The following is a 16,505-nucleotide window of genomic DNA, read 5'->3' on the forward strand; positions in this document are numbered from 1 at the left end:
CAATCAGTTTTTTTTTCTTTTATTCTACGTGTTTTTTTATCCTCTTGTACTGCAACATTAAAGAATTGTTTCACATCTTCTCTTTTTTTTATATTAAATCTCATGATCTTTTTTATTTTTATTTCTCAGTCTTACTACTTCTACATGCATATGGATATTAACTCCCCGCCCATTCATTCGCCCACACACCCGTTGTCTCTAAAAAAAGAATAGAGTAGAAGTCAGAGTAGAGCACGTAACTAAAGATGGAATAATTACTTATATATATATATATTGAAGAAAAATTACTTATGTATATTCGTTACCACATACTATGCGCGCTGCTTCTTATTCGCTGCGCTCGTTCAGCTCCCGCAGCGCACGATCGTCAACTAGTGGGCCCCCCCTTTCTATTGGCATGAGGACGATCAACGGGACTACGGGAGCCGCGTCGGATCCGAATCGGGTCGGCGCACGCAAAACAAGCGCCCGCCGCCGGGCACGCACGCACGCATCCGGCCCGGCCGCGGGCAGCGCCAGCGCAACCAACAACAACCCGGGCCGGACGCGGACACCCGAACACAATTATTTTCACCCGGGCGGGCGGGGCCCCAGCGCCAGCGAGACGAGTGGAGGTGGAGCACCGCCCAAATCCAAACCAGACCCGCCGCAGTCAGCAGGCGAGGAGAACCGGCCCGGCACGCACCTCCCTGCTCTGCTCTTGGGCAGGGCTCCTCTCCTCCCCGTCCCCGACCTGACCGATCCCCCCCGCCGCCGGATCCCCCCGCCCGGCGCTGGCCGCGATGAGCTGGTGGTGGACGGGCGCGATCGGCGCCGTCAAGAAGCGCCAGGACGAGCAGGCGGCGGCGGCGGAGCCCGCCTACCAGAGCGTCGCCCTCGTCGTCGGCTCCACCGGCATCGTCGGCACCTCCCTCCTCGACATCCTCCCGCTCGCCGACACCCCCGGCGGGCCCTGGAAGGTCTACGCGCTCTCGCGCCGCCCGCTCCCGCCCTGGTCCCCGCCGCCCTCCCCCGCCGTCGCGCACCTCCACCTCGACCTCGCCGACGCCGCCGCCGTCGCCGCCGCCCTCGCGCCCCTCACCGACATCACCCACGTCTTCTACGTCGCCTGGACCGCCCGCGCCACCGAGGCCGAGAACCGCGAGGCCAACGCCGCCATGCTCCGCAACGTCCTCGCCGCCGTCGTCCCCAACTGCCCCGCGCTCGTCCACGTCTGCCTCCAGACCGGCCGCAAGCACTACGTCGGGCCCTTCGAGGCGCTCGGCGGCGTCGGCTTCCCGGACCCGCCCTTCACCGAGGACATGCCGCGCCTCGACTGCCCCAACTTCTACTACGACATGGAGGACGTCCTCTTCGAGGAGGTCTCGCGCCGCGGGGGCGCCGTCAGCTGGTCCGTGCACCGCCCCACCACCGTCTTCGGCTACTCGCCCCGGAGCGCCATGAACGTCGTCGGCAGCCTATGCGTCTACGCCGCCATCTGCCGGAAGGAGGGCTCCACGCTGCGCTGGCCCGGCTCGAGGGTCGCCTGGGAGGGCTTCAGCGACGCCTCCGACGCGGACCTCATCGCCGAGCACGAGATCTGGGCCGCCGTCGACCCCTTCGCCAAGAACGAGACCTTCAACTGCAGCAACGGGGATATCTACAAGTGGAAGAACCTCTGGCCGATACTGGCCGACCATTTCGGGGTCGACTGGGCCGGCTACGAAGGGGAGAACAGCAGGTTCAAGCTCGACGAGGCCATGGCCGGGAAGGACGCCGTCTGGGCCGAGATTATCAGGGAGAACGAGCTTACGCCTACAGGCCTCGACGAGATCACCAATTGGTGGTTCGTCGACGCTGTGTTCGGTGTCGAGTTCGAGCATTTGGACAGCATGAACAAGAGCAAGGAGCATGGCTTCCTCGGCTTCAGGAACACCGTCAACTCCTTCAACACATGGATCGAGAAGCTCAAGGTCTTCAAGATTGTTCCGTGATTCCTCCTCTGCAATTTAGGTCTCTACTGTTCTTTCACATCATTCAGCATCTTATTACCTTTCGAGGTCGGAACAATTCCTTAATCTAAAAAAAGCTTCTTATTATCTTGCTCGTTTATCAAGTTCCAGTTCGTTTGTAATTTAGTTCCATTGCATACACTTTGCTATCTTTGTCAGGTTTGCATGTTGTATACTGTTGTATATTAGGGACCAAATAAAGATCACCACATTGCAAATAAGTTATTCTTGTTTGTGCAGCATTAGTTTCATTGAAATTGTTTGGGTACTGATGAATCACTAACTGAATTTTTTTCGTTATGAGCATTGCTTTGTACTATGTGAATCGGTTGATTCAGACATCAGTTTTTACCTGCTCTACCACTTTGTTTGTGACTGTCAATCAGTTCCTTTTTTCAGTTAATATGACATTAGAGATCAGCACATTGCAGATAATGGGTAGCACCTAGCAGCTGTTTCCCCGAAACAGTGTTGTCATTGAATTACCGCTTGAAAATGTTTTCACTAAGATCATCACCACTCTATGAAATTTCTGTTATCGTTAACCATCAATTTTGACCCCATCCCATCTGTACATTCTTTGAGATCTGAAATGATAATTGTTCTTTGTTTGCTAGTATTATGTATCTGTTCCTTTTCCTGTAACATTATGCTAGAGATGGTTCTACATGGTGAGAAGTCACCGAAACCTTTCGCATCAGCACTAGTCAGTGTCGTGCTTGCTTTCACATCTTTATTATGCTTTGAATATGGGAACAATCAGAATAGGAATAGCGGATGACACTGGCTGCAGCAAGTCTCTTTCTGCCACACATTTCCAGGAATTTGGTCTCTACAAGCAACAGTGTTACTACTGATCAGAGTCATACAAAGCCAGTATCGCCTCGGACGCTCCATCTTTTTGGTGCGCTTTTTCCATTGCCTGAACGGGAAAATCTTGGGCACAGCTTGTATTTCAGCTATTCCCATCAATTGTCACGGTTCACTTTGTCGCGGGCTTCATTTTATCTCGAGCTCAAGGAAGGCACGTCTTCTCTTCTCTGTGTGCTTATCCTCATTGGTGGTTGCTAGCATCTTTGACAACTCAACTGATTGGCTCTGGATTGAAAATCTGATTTGGGGCCGACTTCTGCTTCCGACCAAGCAGAAAGAAACACGGAACAGCTAGGCTGATCTGCCCTCTCCAATTCAATCATGGACGTCGGTCTGTTTGTTGATCCAGTATTCTATTCTGCAACAGAAACTCACGTTGCCTGTTTTTTTTTTCTGACCTGGATGGAGACGGATCGCCAATCCTGATGGAGGATGGCCTTTGGGAAGTGCTGCTCTGTCTTCTCTCCATGTCTGCAATTCAGTCCTTCACTTGTCCATTTGCCACTACACTTGTTTCTCATTGCATCCCGAAGAAGAGGAAAATTTGCAGCTACAGATCAACTCTTGAGTCATGGACTCATGGTACCGTAATCGAAACAAAGTTGCCGTAGGAAAGAAACTCTGCCTTGAATTCCTGTTCCTGCGCTAGAATTAGATACAGGCTCAAATGTGAAGCGTCGCAAAATGTTCCTGTTTTCGGGCTAGACAGGCCACTGGGATTCATTAGCCCACCTCTATTGGCCGCTTTTTAGGCCCACTACATGTTTGTACCAAGTTTCTCTGAAAAAAAATTATATGTCTGGGATAATAAAAGAAAAAAAAAGATGTATGTCCAAGTCGTTTTGAGTTGCAGACAACGTATGAAAAAACGTTACTAATGTGTGCCCAGGATCAACCATTTCTGAATTTATTTTGAACGAACCATTCCTGAAATTCCTATTGGATCAACCATCTCATAGGAATTCCATACGATGAGCTCCTTTTTTCTATTCTAAAGAGGAATACAAGAAATTTCCTTACAGGATTGCATTCCTGCCTACATAATTCTTTTTTATTTTCCTTAGTCTGGTTTTACACTTATCTTATAAAAACAGTAGCTTCTCCTGCAAGAAAACTGATGTAAATGAGGAATTTGCAAATATGAATATGAGATTAAATCACGGCGGACTGTTAAGTGTCAGACCCATTTTCCCTCTCGCTCATTCCTCAGTCACGTTACAGTATTTGGTTAGCAAACCCAGAGCCCCAATCCGGTCTCAACAACCGACCTCGTTTGTATCGTACACTTTGTATATGAATTGTCAGCCAGTTTTGGTCTTAAAATCCAGGGGAATAGCTAGAAACACTCTCCAGCCCGGGCTAAACCAATGCAAATGAGCTCACATATAGAAATCCCGGGCGGTCAGTTCAGATGGCCATGACGGTTCATCTCCCGAGTTCCCTTAGTGGCGATCTGAAAATCCCCTCCGTAGATCGATACAACCAACCTCCAGAAACCCGAAAACTTCAGAGATTTGGCACTGAATCAAGAAGCACCATCCCCAATCAAACAAAAATCCAAAATCAAGCTGAAATTCGAGCCAGAGTAGAACTAGCCACCAAAACCTCAAGTAACTTAGCTCACCGTCTACATATCCTAAGACATCGTCTGGATTTCCTGAAATACAAGCTAGGAAGCACCTTTGCTAATGTCTACAGAGATCCGCCTGATCCAGGCCCTACGAGATCGTCGGAGTTAAAGCAGTTCATGAAGAACAAAAGGATTCTCCGATCCAGATGCCGTGCGAGAAGATGGATTTACAGGTATGTACAAGCAGTAATTTCAGGCAAGAGATCGATTACAAGGTTCAGGAAAAACTCGTGAAAGAAGAAGAGAATGGAGTGCAAAATTCCCCATCGATCCCACAACAAACAAAGCAGTACTCTACCCTGCAAGCAAGATGTTTGACAAATTGCTCGAGGGAGGCAGATGAAGCCCAATCGGAGAATGTCCTGGCCACAACGAAGGGAACAACTAAGGAAAATGCTTACGTCTGTCAGAAACGCCTTGCAAAGAAGGCAGCAAAGTGCAGGAAAGATGCAGGGAAGATGTTTCTGCTCGTCATGATTGGGGCATGCAAGGGGCAACGGCCGTGGTTCTTGGCAGATGGTTTATCCCTGTCAAAGATGCTTGGGAATTCAATGCTGCTGATCGACCTCATGAAAAAGATTCACCGATTTCGAGGAGGGATGGAAGATCAAGGTTTTGGGATTCGGGCCGAATGGGCCGAATTTCGGTGAAATTCGCCCATCTCGGTAAGGTCCGAGATAAAATTAAATCGGTCAAAAAGTTTCGGCCCAGTTTGAATTTTTAGCCCGGCCCAATAACCATACCAGCCCCCTGATACCTATCCACACTATAAAAACTCGAACCCCATTCTGAAACCCTAGCAAATTCATTTTCCCCCATCCTCCTGGTGGCGGTGGCGGCCAGCAGGAGTCGCGGAGGCGGAGGCACGCTCATGCAGGATCCCGTTGGAGTTCGGAGTTGGTGATGATGCACCGGCAAGATTTGCATCACCATGGCCAGAAGCAGCATGCCACGGATATGTATTCTGTACCATAAAGACTATTTGTGATGTTGTTAGATTCAATTGGACTCTAAAATGTGTTAACTGGACTGTGATTCTTGTAGTATCATCTTTCTTCTTCTCTCTTGATGCTTATATTATATATTTTGAAACAATTTCTCTAAAAATATGTGCTGTTGTGTTTTGTTAGAAAATTCAGTCAAAATTCGTCAAATTTTGATCAAATTTCGGTGAAAGTTCAAATTGTTTGACTAGTCAACTCAACTGAAATTCGGCCCAAAATTTCCGAAATTCGTCCAATTCGGTGGGCTCCAAAAATTTTCAACTTTTGAATCCCAAAACCTTGTGGAAGATAATCTTTTGAAAACAAAGGTGGGTTGATTTTCACCTTTGATTTCTCGAAGAAAGGTGACTGGTTTGTGATGGATCCTTTTAAGCGAGGAAACATATCCATTTTGTCACAATTAAGGACAAAGTTGGTGTGTCATCTTGCCTAACTCCACTATCGTGCAACCCACTCGACCGTTGTATGGGCAACGGCTTAGCATAAACCCCCACTAGCTAGTCTGATAGCCATCAAGAGAGCTGAGAGCAACGGGTGATCAAGGAGAAGGGATAAGCACTGTGTGACTTATGCCCTGGTTAAACCTCAGTGATAGGTCAATGGCCCCTTGGTGGAGCCCGTGTTGGCTAGTCAGGTCAAGCTAAGGTGGGTAATGGCTTTGTTGGGATCTGCACCGACACTAAGGTGATCGTGCCGTGGTACCCCGCTTGTGGGTAAAGTTGCACACCTCTGCAGAGTTAGAATCTATTCGAATAGCCGTGCCTACGGTACTGGGCGAGTTACGGTTTGGTCACACAACTAGTGTTTCTTCTGGGAATGGATGGGTTAGCGTGAGTTGTTTTGGAAAAGTGTTCGGCAGTTGTGCCGTGTGCTACGGCGGATGAGGAGTCCGGTAGCAGCTTAAAACTGGGATCCTGTGTGGATCAACCCTACGTGTTACTCAGTGCAAGATAATGGCTTTTGAAAACCCCTTTCTTTCAAATAAACCCATACATAAAAATTTGCTTTCCGCAATTTAAACTCTAACCTTATCCTTGATTGACCATATGCATTATATTCTGTTTATACCCCCTCCGTGGGTGTGGTTGGACTTGCTGAGTATGTTTGTACTCACCCCTTTTCTATTTTTTACAGATGAAGATCCAGACTTCGTTCCCGAAGACGTTGAGTATGGGTTCCGTCCTGCACCCAACCTTGCCTGTGGATAGGGTCACTCGTAGGAAGTTTCGTATGGCGCAAGACTCTGATGACCTCTTCGTAGTTAATGTCGTTGTGTGGGTTTTAGTTGCTATCCTCGCGATAGTGGCGCTTCACTGCCCATTACTGCGTAGAATTGTACGGTGATGTACCATCTGATGTAATAAATGTGTTATCAACCTCCTGGGACTGATATTGTATCACATTTAAGTCTTCTATCATGAGGGGACGCTTCACGTGCGGCTCGTCCTTGTGCAGCAGATGCGGCACCTCCAAGGTATCCACACGTATGGAAAGAAGCGTCGCGATCCGGACTGCTAGGTCCGCGAGGCGGCCTAGGGTTTGGTGCACAGGAGGGACGGGGTGGTACTGTAGCAGCACGAGAAAAGGCTAGGGTTGGCCTTGGGTGCCCCCCTTCCCCTTACTTTTATAGCCCCTGGGCGCTCCCTTAGGTGGGCTCCTCTTGGGCCCCACCTTGGGCGCCCCCTTTGGGTCTGAGAGGCCCATTAGTGCACCTAAACCCAGTCTAATTTGAATCTCATCCTTATCATACTTCTTTCCCTTAAATGTGTGACTTTATGGGCTCACATGCGAATAGACATGGCCCGAGTACTCTTACCCGGCCCAATAGTAGACAGCGTCCTCTAGCAAGACATGTCAGTTCCTATACGCACGCAAAGATCATATCAGACGAGCCGTCACAATGTCATACGTGTTGTTCCTTTTGCCGCACGATATTTGGTCTAACTCCAAGCCAACCGCTCTTTCTCGATCCTGTGATTCGGAATCCTTGGTTAACTATTAACCCCAGCATGGCCATGCATTTCCTGATCCGAATCACTCGAGGGGCCCAGAGATATCTCTCTCTTGCAGAGAGGGGCAAATCTCATCTTGACCGACTATGTCTCACATCATGCTTCTTGACAGATCCGAAAGCCACCTTTATAACTACCCAGTTACGGTGTAGCGTTTGATGGCTCCTAAGTAAGTCGGTTCACATCTTAAGTACATACGACGATCTTAGGTCTTAGGACACAACGTACATATTGTGTAATGAGAAATCATCTCGTGTTGGGTCAGTTCAGTCTCATGTCTCACATGAACCCACATTATTAGTTTGACATCCCCATGTCCATGACTTGTGAAACGTAGTCAATCAACTAATACATGTGCTAGTCTAATATTCATGTGTGTCCTCACATGAACTCCGACTAAGAACATTTTAGAATATCCATATAAATAAAGAGTTTCACAAATACTTCACATAAGAATTAATCAATACAAGTTATCATCTATGGATATTCAAGGAACACTTTATTAATTATGAATACAAGGAAATATGATTGCCTCTAGAACATATTTCCAACAAGACGACCTCCTCTGCGCCAACAGCGTAGCACTGGAAACAGATTCGACCAATCTGGTGAAGGCTCTTACGTCAAATACGTTTGATCAGGCACCTGGTGGAATTATCTTTAGAGAAGCGCGTGTTCTGTTATCTCTGCATTTATTTCTTGTGAGTGTTGCTCATGTTCCCCGTGGATATAATATGTGTGCCCACGAACTAGCTAAGTCGGGTCTACAAAGGGACTTGGATCAGCCTGTCATTTGGACTGATCCTCTCCCAAGCTTTGTAAGCGCTCTGTTGGATCGTGAACGTGTCGATCCAAATCTTAGTGAATATTTCAGTGGCAATTCTATTTGGAAAGCAGAAGCAGAAGGCAAGCACAAATTTTTTGCGTGGCTACTAGTGCAGTGCAAGTTACAACAGATAAATTGATGGCTCGATAATGGCCCTGCAACCCAATGTGTTCTCTTTGCAATCAGGAGCAGGAAACAGCAGGACATCTGATACTGCACTGCTCTTTTGCAAAACTGGTTTGGCAAAAAATAGGAACATGGACTCAGCAGCTCGTTCGAGCACCAGATGACAGCCTAGAGATCATTGATTGGTGGGAAAAGGAGCTTGCATATTTACCAGCAAAGAAAAGAAGATTGAAGGCTGCATTGCTTATGTACTGCGCTTGAAACATTTGGAAGGAAAGAAACTGGAGAGTATTTGATCAGGTCCAGAAGACACCAGCGGAAGTGATGCAGGAGATTAAGGCTGAAGTTAACACTAGAAAATTGGCCTGTGGAGGGCTAGAGTTACCTTAAGTTTTTCATGCTTTGTTCTTCCTTTTTTGAGTTTGAGAACCTCTCTTTTCATGTAATATTGCCCTACTAAGACTCTGTATTTGCTTCTCCTCACTTAAATGACATAGCAGTGCTCCTGCTTTTATTCAAAAAAAAATCTTAGTGAATAAAGAATGAGCAAGTTGCAATAAAAAAAACCAATGCAAGTGCTAGGTTAATTAAAACTATACTAAATGCTATTAGGCAGCTCTCAATGAAAGTTTTATAGGAGTTTCATGCACATTAATTAGCACATCATGTAGAATTATATGATGACATGACATTGAATTTAATAAAAAGAAAGAGAAGAAACCAGTTTCATCTAGATGAAACTCTCTCTACACGAATACCAACACTCTCTATAAGTCTTAAAATTAAATGCAACATAGATCCCTTAAAACCACAACATGAAATTATGTATTGGAAGAGATAGTTTCAAACATTATTTCATAGTTTTCTTGCTTACATGGCTATTTTGAAAATATCAACATGAAACCTTCCACTGGGATTAGCCTTACCTTATGCCTAATTCCTATGCAGATTTTGTTGGCATGAACTGGGCTGGGCCTGCGCTGCATAGCTCCGCCACTGTTAAAATCTGTATTAGCAAGGTGACCAAAGATTTTTTATTCTATATTTATTTCTGGAGACGAAAGGTGATCAAAATAGCACTGACGGCAAGGTAGGATTGCAGTTCATGGCCATCGTTAGGCCGCTAAACTCTCGCAGTCGCATGGGGATGCAGAGTCAAAATGGAAATCGAAAATGGAAGGTGGTCACGAGTAATCCAAGTTTTTTTTTTGGAATACATTACTCATTCCGTTTCAAATTATAATTCACTTTACCTTTATTCGAAATCAAGCGATTTGAACCCTTGAACCTTTTAGTCTCCTTTTATTCACTTTACTTGTAGTCTCCTGATTATAAAGATGTGGCCGAACTTTCCCCCACGTTTTTCATATGTGCTATTGCAATCTTTCAAGGTTGAATTGAAAGCTTTCCGTGCGGAGTGAGACTTTTGAGCGAACCTATATCTAATCGTTACCATCAAACAAATCAGTTTCTTTTCCAAAAATAATTAAGCCAAATCATCAGTTTTCATCCAGAAAATCAAGCAAGAAAATCACCGCAATTTCTTTCAAAAGGAACGAGCAAACAAATCTCTAGATATTCAGCCCTCTGCAACTGCGATTCTCGTTCCTGTCGTTCCATCCATTGAAGCTTCAATTTAGTCCGTGACAACACTTGCTGTGCAGTGCAGCGATGAGCATAAGCTGGTGGTGGGCACGCGCGGCCGGTGAGGTGAGCAAGCGCCGGGGCGACCGCGCCGCCGCCGCGTCCGATGAGTCCCTCCAGTTCCAGAGCGTGGCGCTCGTCGTCGGCTCAACCGGCATAGTGGGCGCCTCACTCGTCGGCATCCTCCCGCTGCCGGACACCCCCGGCGGGCCATGGAAGGTCTACGCGCTCTCCCGCCGCCCGCTCCCGCCTTGGTCCCCGCCTCCGTCGCTCACGTACAAGTAGACCTCACGGACGCTGCCGCCGTCGCCGAGGCCCTCGCGCCGCTCACGGACATCACCCACGTCTTCTACGTCGCCATGTCCTGGCGCCCAACGGAGGCGCAGACCGGGGAGACCAACTCCGCCATGCTCCGCAACGTCCTCTCCGTCGTCATCCGCAACTGCCCGAGGCTCGCCCATGTCAGCCTCCAGACAGGGACCAGGCACTACTTCGGCCGTCTCGACGGCACGACCGGCCGCGTCCATGACCCGCCCTACACCGAGGACATGGCGAGGCTCGACATCCCCGTCTTCTACTACGACCAGGAGGACATCCTCTTCCACGCCGTCGCCGACCGGCGCGGCGTCGCCGCCACCGTCGGCTGGTCCGTGCACCGGCCGAACCTCATCTTCGGGTTCTCCCCGCGCAGCGAAGCGAACGTCGTCTGCAGCCTCTGCGTCCACGCCGCCATCTGCCTCAAGGAGGGCGTCAAGCTACGGTGGCCGGGATCCCGCGCCGCTTGGGAGGGGCTCAACAATGGCTCCGACGCCGACCTCGTCGGCGAGCAGCACATCTGGGCGGCCGTCGACCCGATGGCCAAGAACGAGGCGTTCAACTGCAGCAACGGGGATGTCTACAGGTGGAAGCAGCTGTGGCCGGTGCTCGCCGGACGTTTCGGTTTGGAGTGGACGGGGTACGAGGGGGAGGAGAGCCGGTTCCAGGTCGCGGACGCCATGGCCGGGAAGGAGTCTGTCTGGGCGGCGATCGTCCCGGAGAACGAGCTCGTGGAGACGGAGCTGGGCGAGGTCGCGAGCTGGTGGGTCATCGACGCCGTGACCGACCAGTTCGGCCTCGGTCTGGAGATCCTCGACAGCATGAACAAGAGCAAGAGCACGGATTCCTCGGCTTCCGGAACACGATCAAGTCCTTCAACACGTGGATCGACAGGCTTAAAGCTCACAAGATTGTTCCTTGATGATGCTTTGATCTATCTGTTTGATTGCAGTATATATTGTAGTTTTGGTCAGGCTGGTGCCTGCGGCATCTCGTGAATTACCTTAGTACTATTATGTTTTATCATATTAGCGAATAAACATTAAGTCGAAAAATCAGTGATATGTCAAATGACGAGACGGCAAATACCTGTCCAATCAGCATATCCTGCCACTCAGGACTCAGCGATATGTGGGCACGTCGGACGCGGCCGTCGTCTTGGGGCCACGGCTATGTCTATGTGGAACGGATCGTGCCACGCATCGCATTATGGTCCACCTAAAATCATTTTTTGTTGTCACAATCCTTGATTGTTGCTAAATCGTTGCTAGGGATATAAGGGGCCGTTTAGTTCCCAAAAATTTTCACCCAAAAATTTTCACCTCCCCTTTAAACACATGTATGAAGTACTAAATATAATTAAATAACAAAACTAATTACACAGTTTGGATGTACATGACGAGATGAATCTTTTAAGTCTAATTAATGCATGATTAGCCATAAGTGCCACAGTAACCCACATGTGCTAATGACGCGGTCAAAGGCCTCAAAAGATTCGTCTCGTGGTTTCCAAGTGAGTTCTGAAATTAGTTTTTTAATTAGTGCCCGAAAAGCCCTCCCGACATCTGGTCAAACTATTGATGTGACATCCAAAAAATTTCGCGTTTGCAACTAAACGGCCCCTAAGGGTCACCAATTTATACATCCATCCCTCTTTAACTCAAATATTTATAATATTTTTTTAAAAAAATAGGATGACCTCATTTTGGAGAAGCAATACAAATATTTAAACTAATGAGAATTGCAGGCCCGTTTTTTTGGGCGTGCGAGCCGTGCGACCGCACATGGCCCCCAAATTCGAAGGCCCTCCAAAACATTAGGTATACATTAAGTATAATTATGTAGAGTCTAAGTCTTTAATTTAGTTGATTGTTGGCCCAATTTTTGGCAAAACGTGGCCCAAATTGCTCCTGGGAGATGAATCGTCGTAGTCATATCACTTGCCGCTTCCTTTCGCATGACACATCACGCTTGTCAGCTGCTGTCGCTTGGTATTCGTGACCCTGCACTAAGGCCTCGTTTGGTTTTTTTAAGTAGTTGTCACATCGAATATTCGGATATCAATTCGAATGTTCGGATGCCAACTTAATATAAAACTAATTGCATAATTTGCAATTAGGGCTCTAGACGAATCTATTTAGTATAATCAATGTAAGATTAGCGGATGTTTACTGTAGCAATTAGTTGCCAAATTATGGACTAATTGAGTTTAGTAGATTCGTCTCGTGATTAAGTCACGAATTATAAAATTAGTTTTGTAATAAGTCTATATTTAATATTTGTAATTGGTGTTTAAACATGCGATGTCACAAGACTTATATTTAAATTGAAAAAAGCAAACGAGGTCTAAGCCACTCGGCCCGGTCCATTGTTTCGCACATGGCACCCGGATTTGCCGGTACGGCCCTGAAGAAATGGCAACAAGGGTCACCAATTTACGTCCCTAATCATTGAAGTAAGACTGTTTGCCAATAAGAATTCTTCTTAAAAGCTGCTGCTTATCACCGTGGGAAATGAAAATGCGTGTGCCTTTTCACGTTTTTTATGAAACAGGAGGGGAAAAGAATTCCCCTACTAGTTATATGTTAAAGGGTAAAAAGGCACAAGGTTACAAGGCAAAGAGTGTTTCACAAATATCACGAGACAAGAAAAGAAGAAACAAAGAAAATCACGAAGATTACAAAAAGATTGTCCATAGTCTGAGGGAACTGTTATCGCCATAAATTAACAAGGTTAATTAATGAGCCACGAGTAAGTTGGGCTTAAAGCATGAATTAAAGAAGGTTTGTGAATCGGCTCCTGCGCGAGTGTTTGGGCCATGTGGGCTATGTATCTTTAGATTTAGTTTAGTTTGGGTTAGAGATAGAGTCCGATTTGGACACGTTGGTTTAGATTGTTTTTCAAGTCTCCGGACTATAAATATGTACCCTATGATATTCGTAAAAGAAGAATGTCATCACGTTTTGCAAACAACAACTCTCGGCGCACCGCCAACCATAATTCTAGGATTTCATCCAAGTAAGTGCCATGCTGCCCTGATCGCTTCTTGCGGTCAGGGCAGTGTTGTTCTTGCTTTTACCTTGGTATTACTCGTACTGAAGCGTTTTTTATGACGAGTAGTGCTAGTTATGCTGATTTTCGTAGCATGATTTTTAGTAGATTCATCGTGATTTTGTTGCTTATCATCTACGAACATCACGTCATCTCTGCGCGATCCTGTTTTAATCTTATACTAATTCTCGTTGCATGGAATTAGTCGCATGAAATTACGAAGCTAAGAAAATTAGTTTTGCATTTTTCTGATTTTTATGTAACTTTCTACTTATTTTACAAGTACTGCTGCACAGTGTTGATCGGAAGTTCCGACCAGGTGACGGAAGTTCCGACCACCGACAGAAGTTTCGAGTAAGTTCCGACAAAGGGTACTCGGCCGATTGGAATTAATTTGTCGGAGCTCCGACATGGGGTAGAAAGTTCCGATAAGCACGTTTTCAGCTAAAAACAGAAATCGCCAAAAACAAAAATCCTTCTTGGGGAAAAACTAACCCACCAAAATTGAAACCTTTTTAGATCATAGTTAAGGGAAGCATATAGAGATGATTGACCAAAAAAATCACTTAGAACCTCCTAGAAAGATAGATCGGGGCGGCACAAGTTTGAATACCTAGAATGAGCTTTTCTTGAACGAAGAACTAGAAATCGAGGGCACCCCGGGGAGGAGCACGTGGAGAAGATGGTTCCCCACGCCGATTTGAAGCTTTGTTGGTCTTGAGATCAAGTTGGGATGGAGGATTTGAAGTCTAGAGTTTGGGGGAGAGGGAGAGCTCGTGAGGGAGAGGGAGGGCACGGTTAGTGAGAGAGGGAGAGAGGGAGAGGGAGTGAGCTGTGAGGGAGGGAGAGAGAGAGTGAGATGCTTCCTATTTTAATGATTGTGGACCATCCGCATCAACCGGTCTGACCGGCTGCTCACACCGGTCGTTCTTGGCCCGAGTTAAACAGCAAAGTTTTAACTAGTGATTTTTGCCGCATAAATTTAAAACTAATGGCTGTGATTATATTTAATTATAGGTGATTAACACCCGAGGTGTTACAGTAACTGGTGCTGCTAAACTGCCGGTTACGGGCTTAATCCCGTTAGCGATCCAAAACTCAAGACAAGGCGGCGAACGCCAGACCAAGGCACAGACGACCCAGCTTAGAGAAACGGCCCAAGAACTCGTTGACGAGCGGCCTCGCCCGACCTCTACAGGGGCGCACCGCCTCGCCCGACCCCCGCGGGGAGAGCTCCGCCTCACCTGACCCCTGCGGGAGTTATCCCGCTCCGCCTGGCTTGGGAAAGGGCCCACACCGCCATGAGGCGGCCATCCGACCCCAAGCTAGAGGGGGACGCCCCCAAGTCAACGAGTGGTCCGTCATCGATCAGTCACATCGAACAACGCTGCCCGTGACGGCAACCACACCCTAGTACTGGCCGTGACGACAGCGGAGGCGATGGAGCACAGCACCACGGTGTGCAACGGGGAGCGCGCTGACCGACAGGACAGGGACAAGATGGAGCGCCCACTCCACCGGACGGAGACGTCATCCACAGTCAACCACCCATCCTGGGCAGCCATGACCCGCACAGTGCCTAGGATGGGGCCGCACGAGCCGCGTCGCCATCAGCAGGACCCATCGGAGCCAGCGACGAGGGATAAGGGGTCGGTTTTCATTCGACCCCAGGCTTTCTTTTTATCTTATTTCACTCACTTTGGTATCTGACCCCTCCCTCTCCTTTGAGCTATAAAGGGGAGAGGGCGTACCGCTGACGGGGGAGATCTTTTTCGACTCCACGCGACCAGAACAGACCCATTCAAACCACACACTCACTCGCACAACCAGAGACTTGGGAGCTCGTCCCTCTCTCACCGGTTTGTAACCCCTACTGCAAACTGAGTGTAAGAACACTAGCGACTCGAACTGGACGAGGTACATTCAGACCAAACCAGTATAACCCTTGTATCTCCCCTTGCATTACCATCTGGGCCTATGACACGCACACATTAATCTACTCGCCGGCGATACGGAACGCCGACAATAATCATCAATGATAATATATAATAGCCTTACATCAAAATAATAATAATCATAAGAGGAGGGTAAGAAATATTGATTCTTAGATATGAGCTCTAGTTTTTCTTTCCATAAATCTCTAATCTTTGTGGCTCTCACAATTCACAGTCACAAAAAGTTTTCGGTACGCAGGTACCGGGAACGTGGTATGTGGATCGATAATTTTAAGTTCTTGGTTCGTAGGGGGTATACGTCTTTGGGGTGATTGGATCGAAAAGTGGAACGTGATCCTTAGATAATTGGATCAAAAAGTGGAACGAACCCAAGGTAGAATTATTTACATAAGCATTTATACTATTACTATGATTTTAGATTTTATTGAGCCAGGGACAAAATTAATGTGTATATTATATTAAATCAGTTGAGGTGGTCAAATTATAATAGGTTAATTGGATTTATACCATTACAATTATTCGAGTTCAGAGATCCACCATTACTATTCATGATACTTCAAACGCACCATTACAATTTCATAGTTATTGAAAATATGCCATTAGATACCTCTTCAACATGTTTACGAAAAACTTTGGATCAAAATACCCTCATCTTTGTTCATTCCACTCATAGTCCTCGTTTCTCCCGGTTCTTTCTCTCTCTCCAATGAAAAACTGCAGGTTCATCTCTTCAAAAAAGAAAAAAAACTGCAGGTTCATTTGGATCCCTCTCTGCCCCTAGCCTCACCTCGCTAGCTGCTTTACCTCGCCTCGCTCGTTCGCCTAGGAGGTCAAGAGGGCTTTGGTTCCTTGCCACCGCTCGCGCACCTTGCCGGCACTTGAATCGACAGTTGAGCAGCTCGATCCGGCGGCAAAGCGACTGATTTGACGGTGGATGAGCACGATTCGGCTACGGCATAATTGATTCAGCTGCGGCAGGGCCCGATTTGGCGGCAGCACGGCCCAATTCGACGATGGTGGACTCGATTCGACAGCTACAAACCTCGATTTGGTGGCGGTGAGTTGGTATCTACGCTTG

General features: G+C 47.3%; 1 protein-coding gene and 1 pseudogene across 1 annotated transcript; both read left to right on the top strand.

Annotated features, from left to right (window-relative positions):
* Positions 1-662: 662 nt before the first annotated feature.
* LOC120651988 ((S)-8-oxocitronellyl enol synthase ISY1-like) lies at positions 663-2,242 on the top strand. Its single transcript, XM_039929671.1, has one exon. It carries the CDS (start codon positions 783-785, stop codon positions 1,971-1,973), a length of 1,191 nt encoding a protein of 396 aa, XP_039785605.1. The 5' UTR covers positions 663-782; the 3' UTR covers positions 1,974-2,242.
* Positions 2,243-9,957: 7,715 nt separating this feature from the next.
* LOC120651987 lies at positions 9,958-11,447 on the top strand (annotated as a pseudogene).
* Positions 11,448-16,505: the final 5,058 nt, after the last annotated feature.

The sequence above is a fragment of the Panicum virgatum genome, chromosome 9K (assembly GCF_016808335.1).
Source record: "Panicum virgatum strain AP13 chromosome 9K, P.virgatum_v5, whole genome shotgun sequence".
Taxonomy (NCBI): Eukaryota; Viridiplantae; Streptophyta; class Magnoliopsida; order Poales; family Poaceae; genus Panicum; species Panicum virgatum.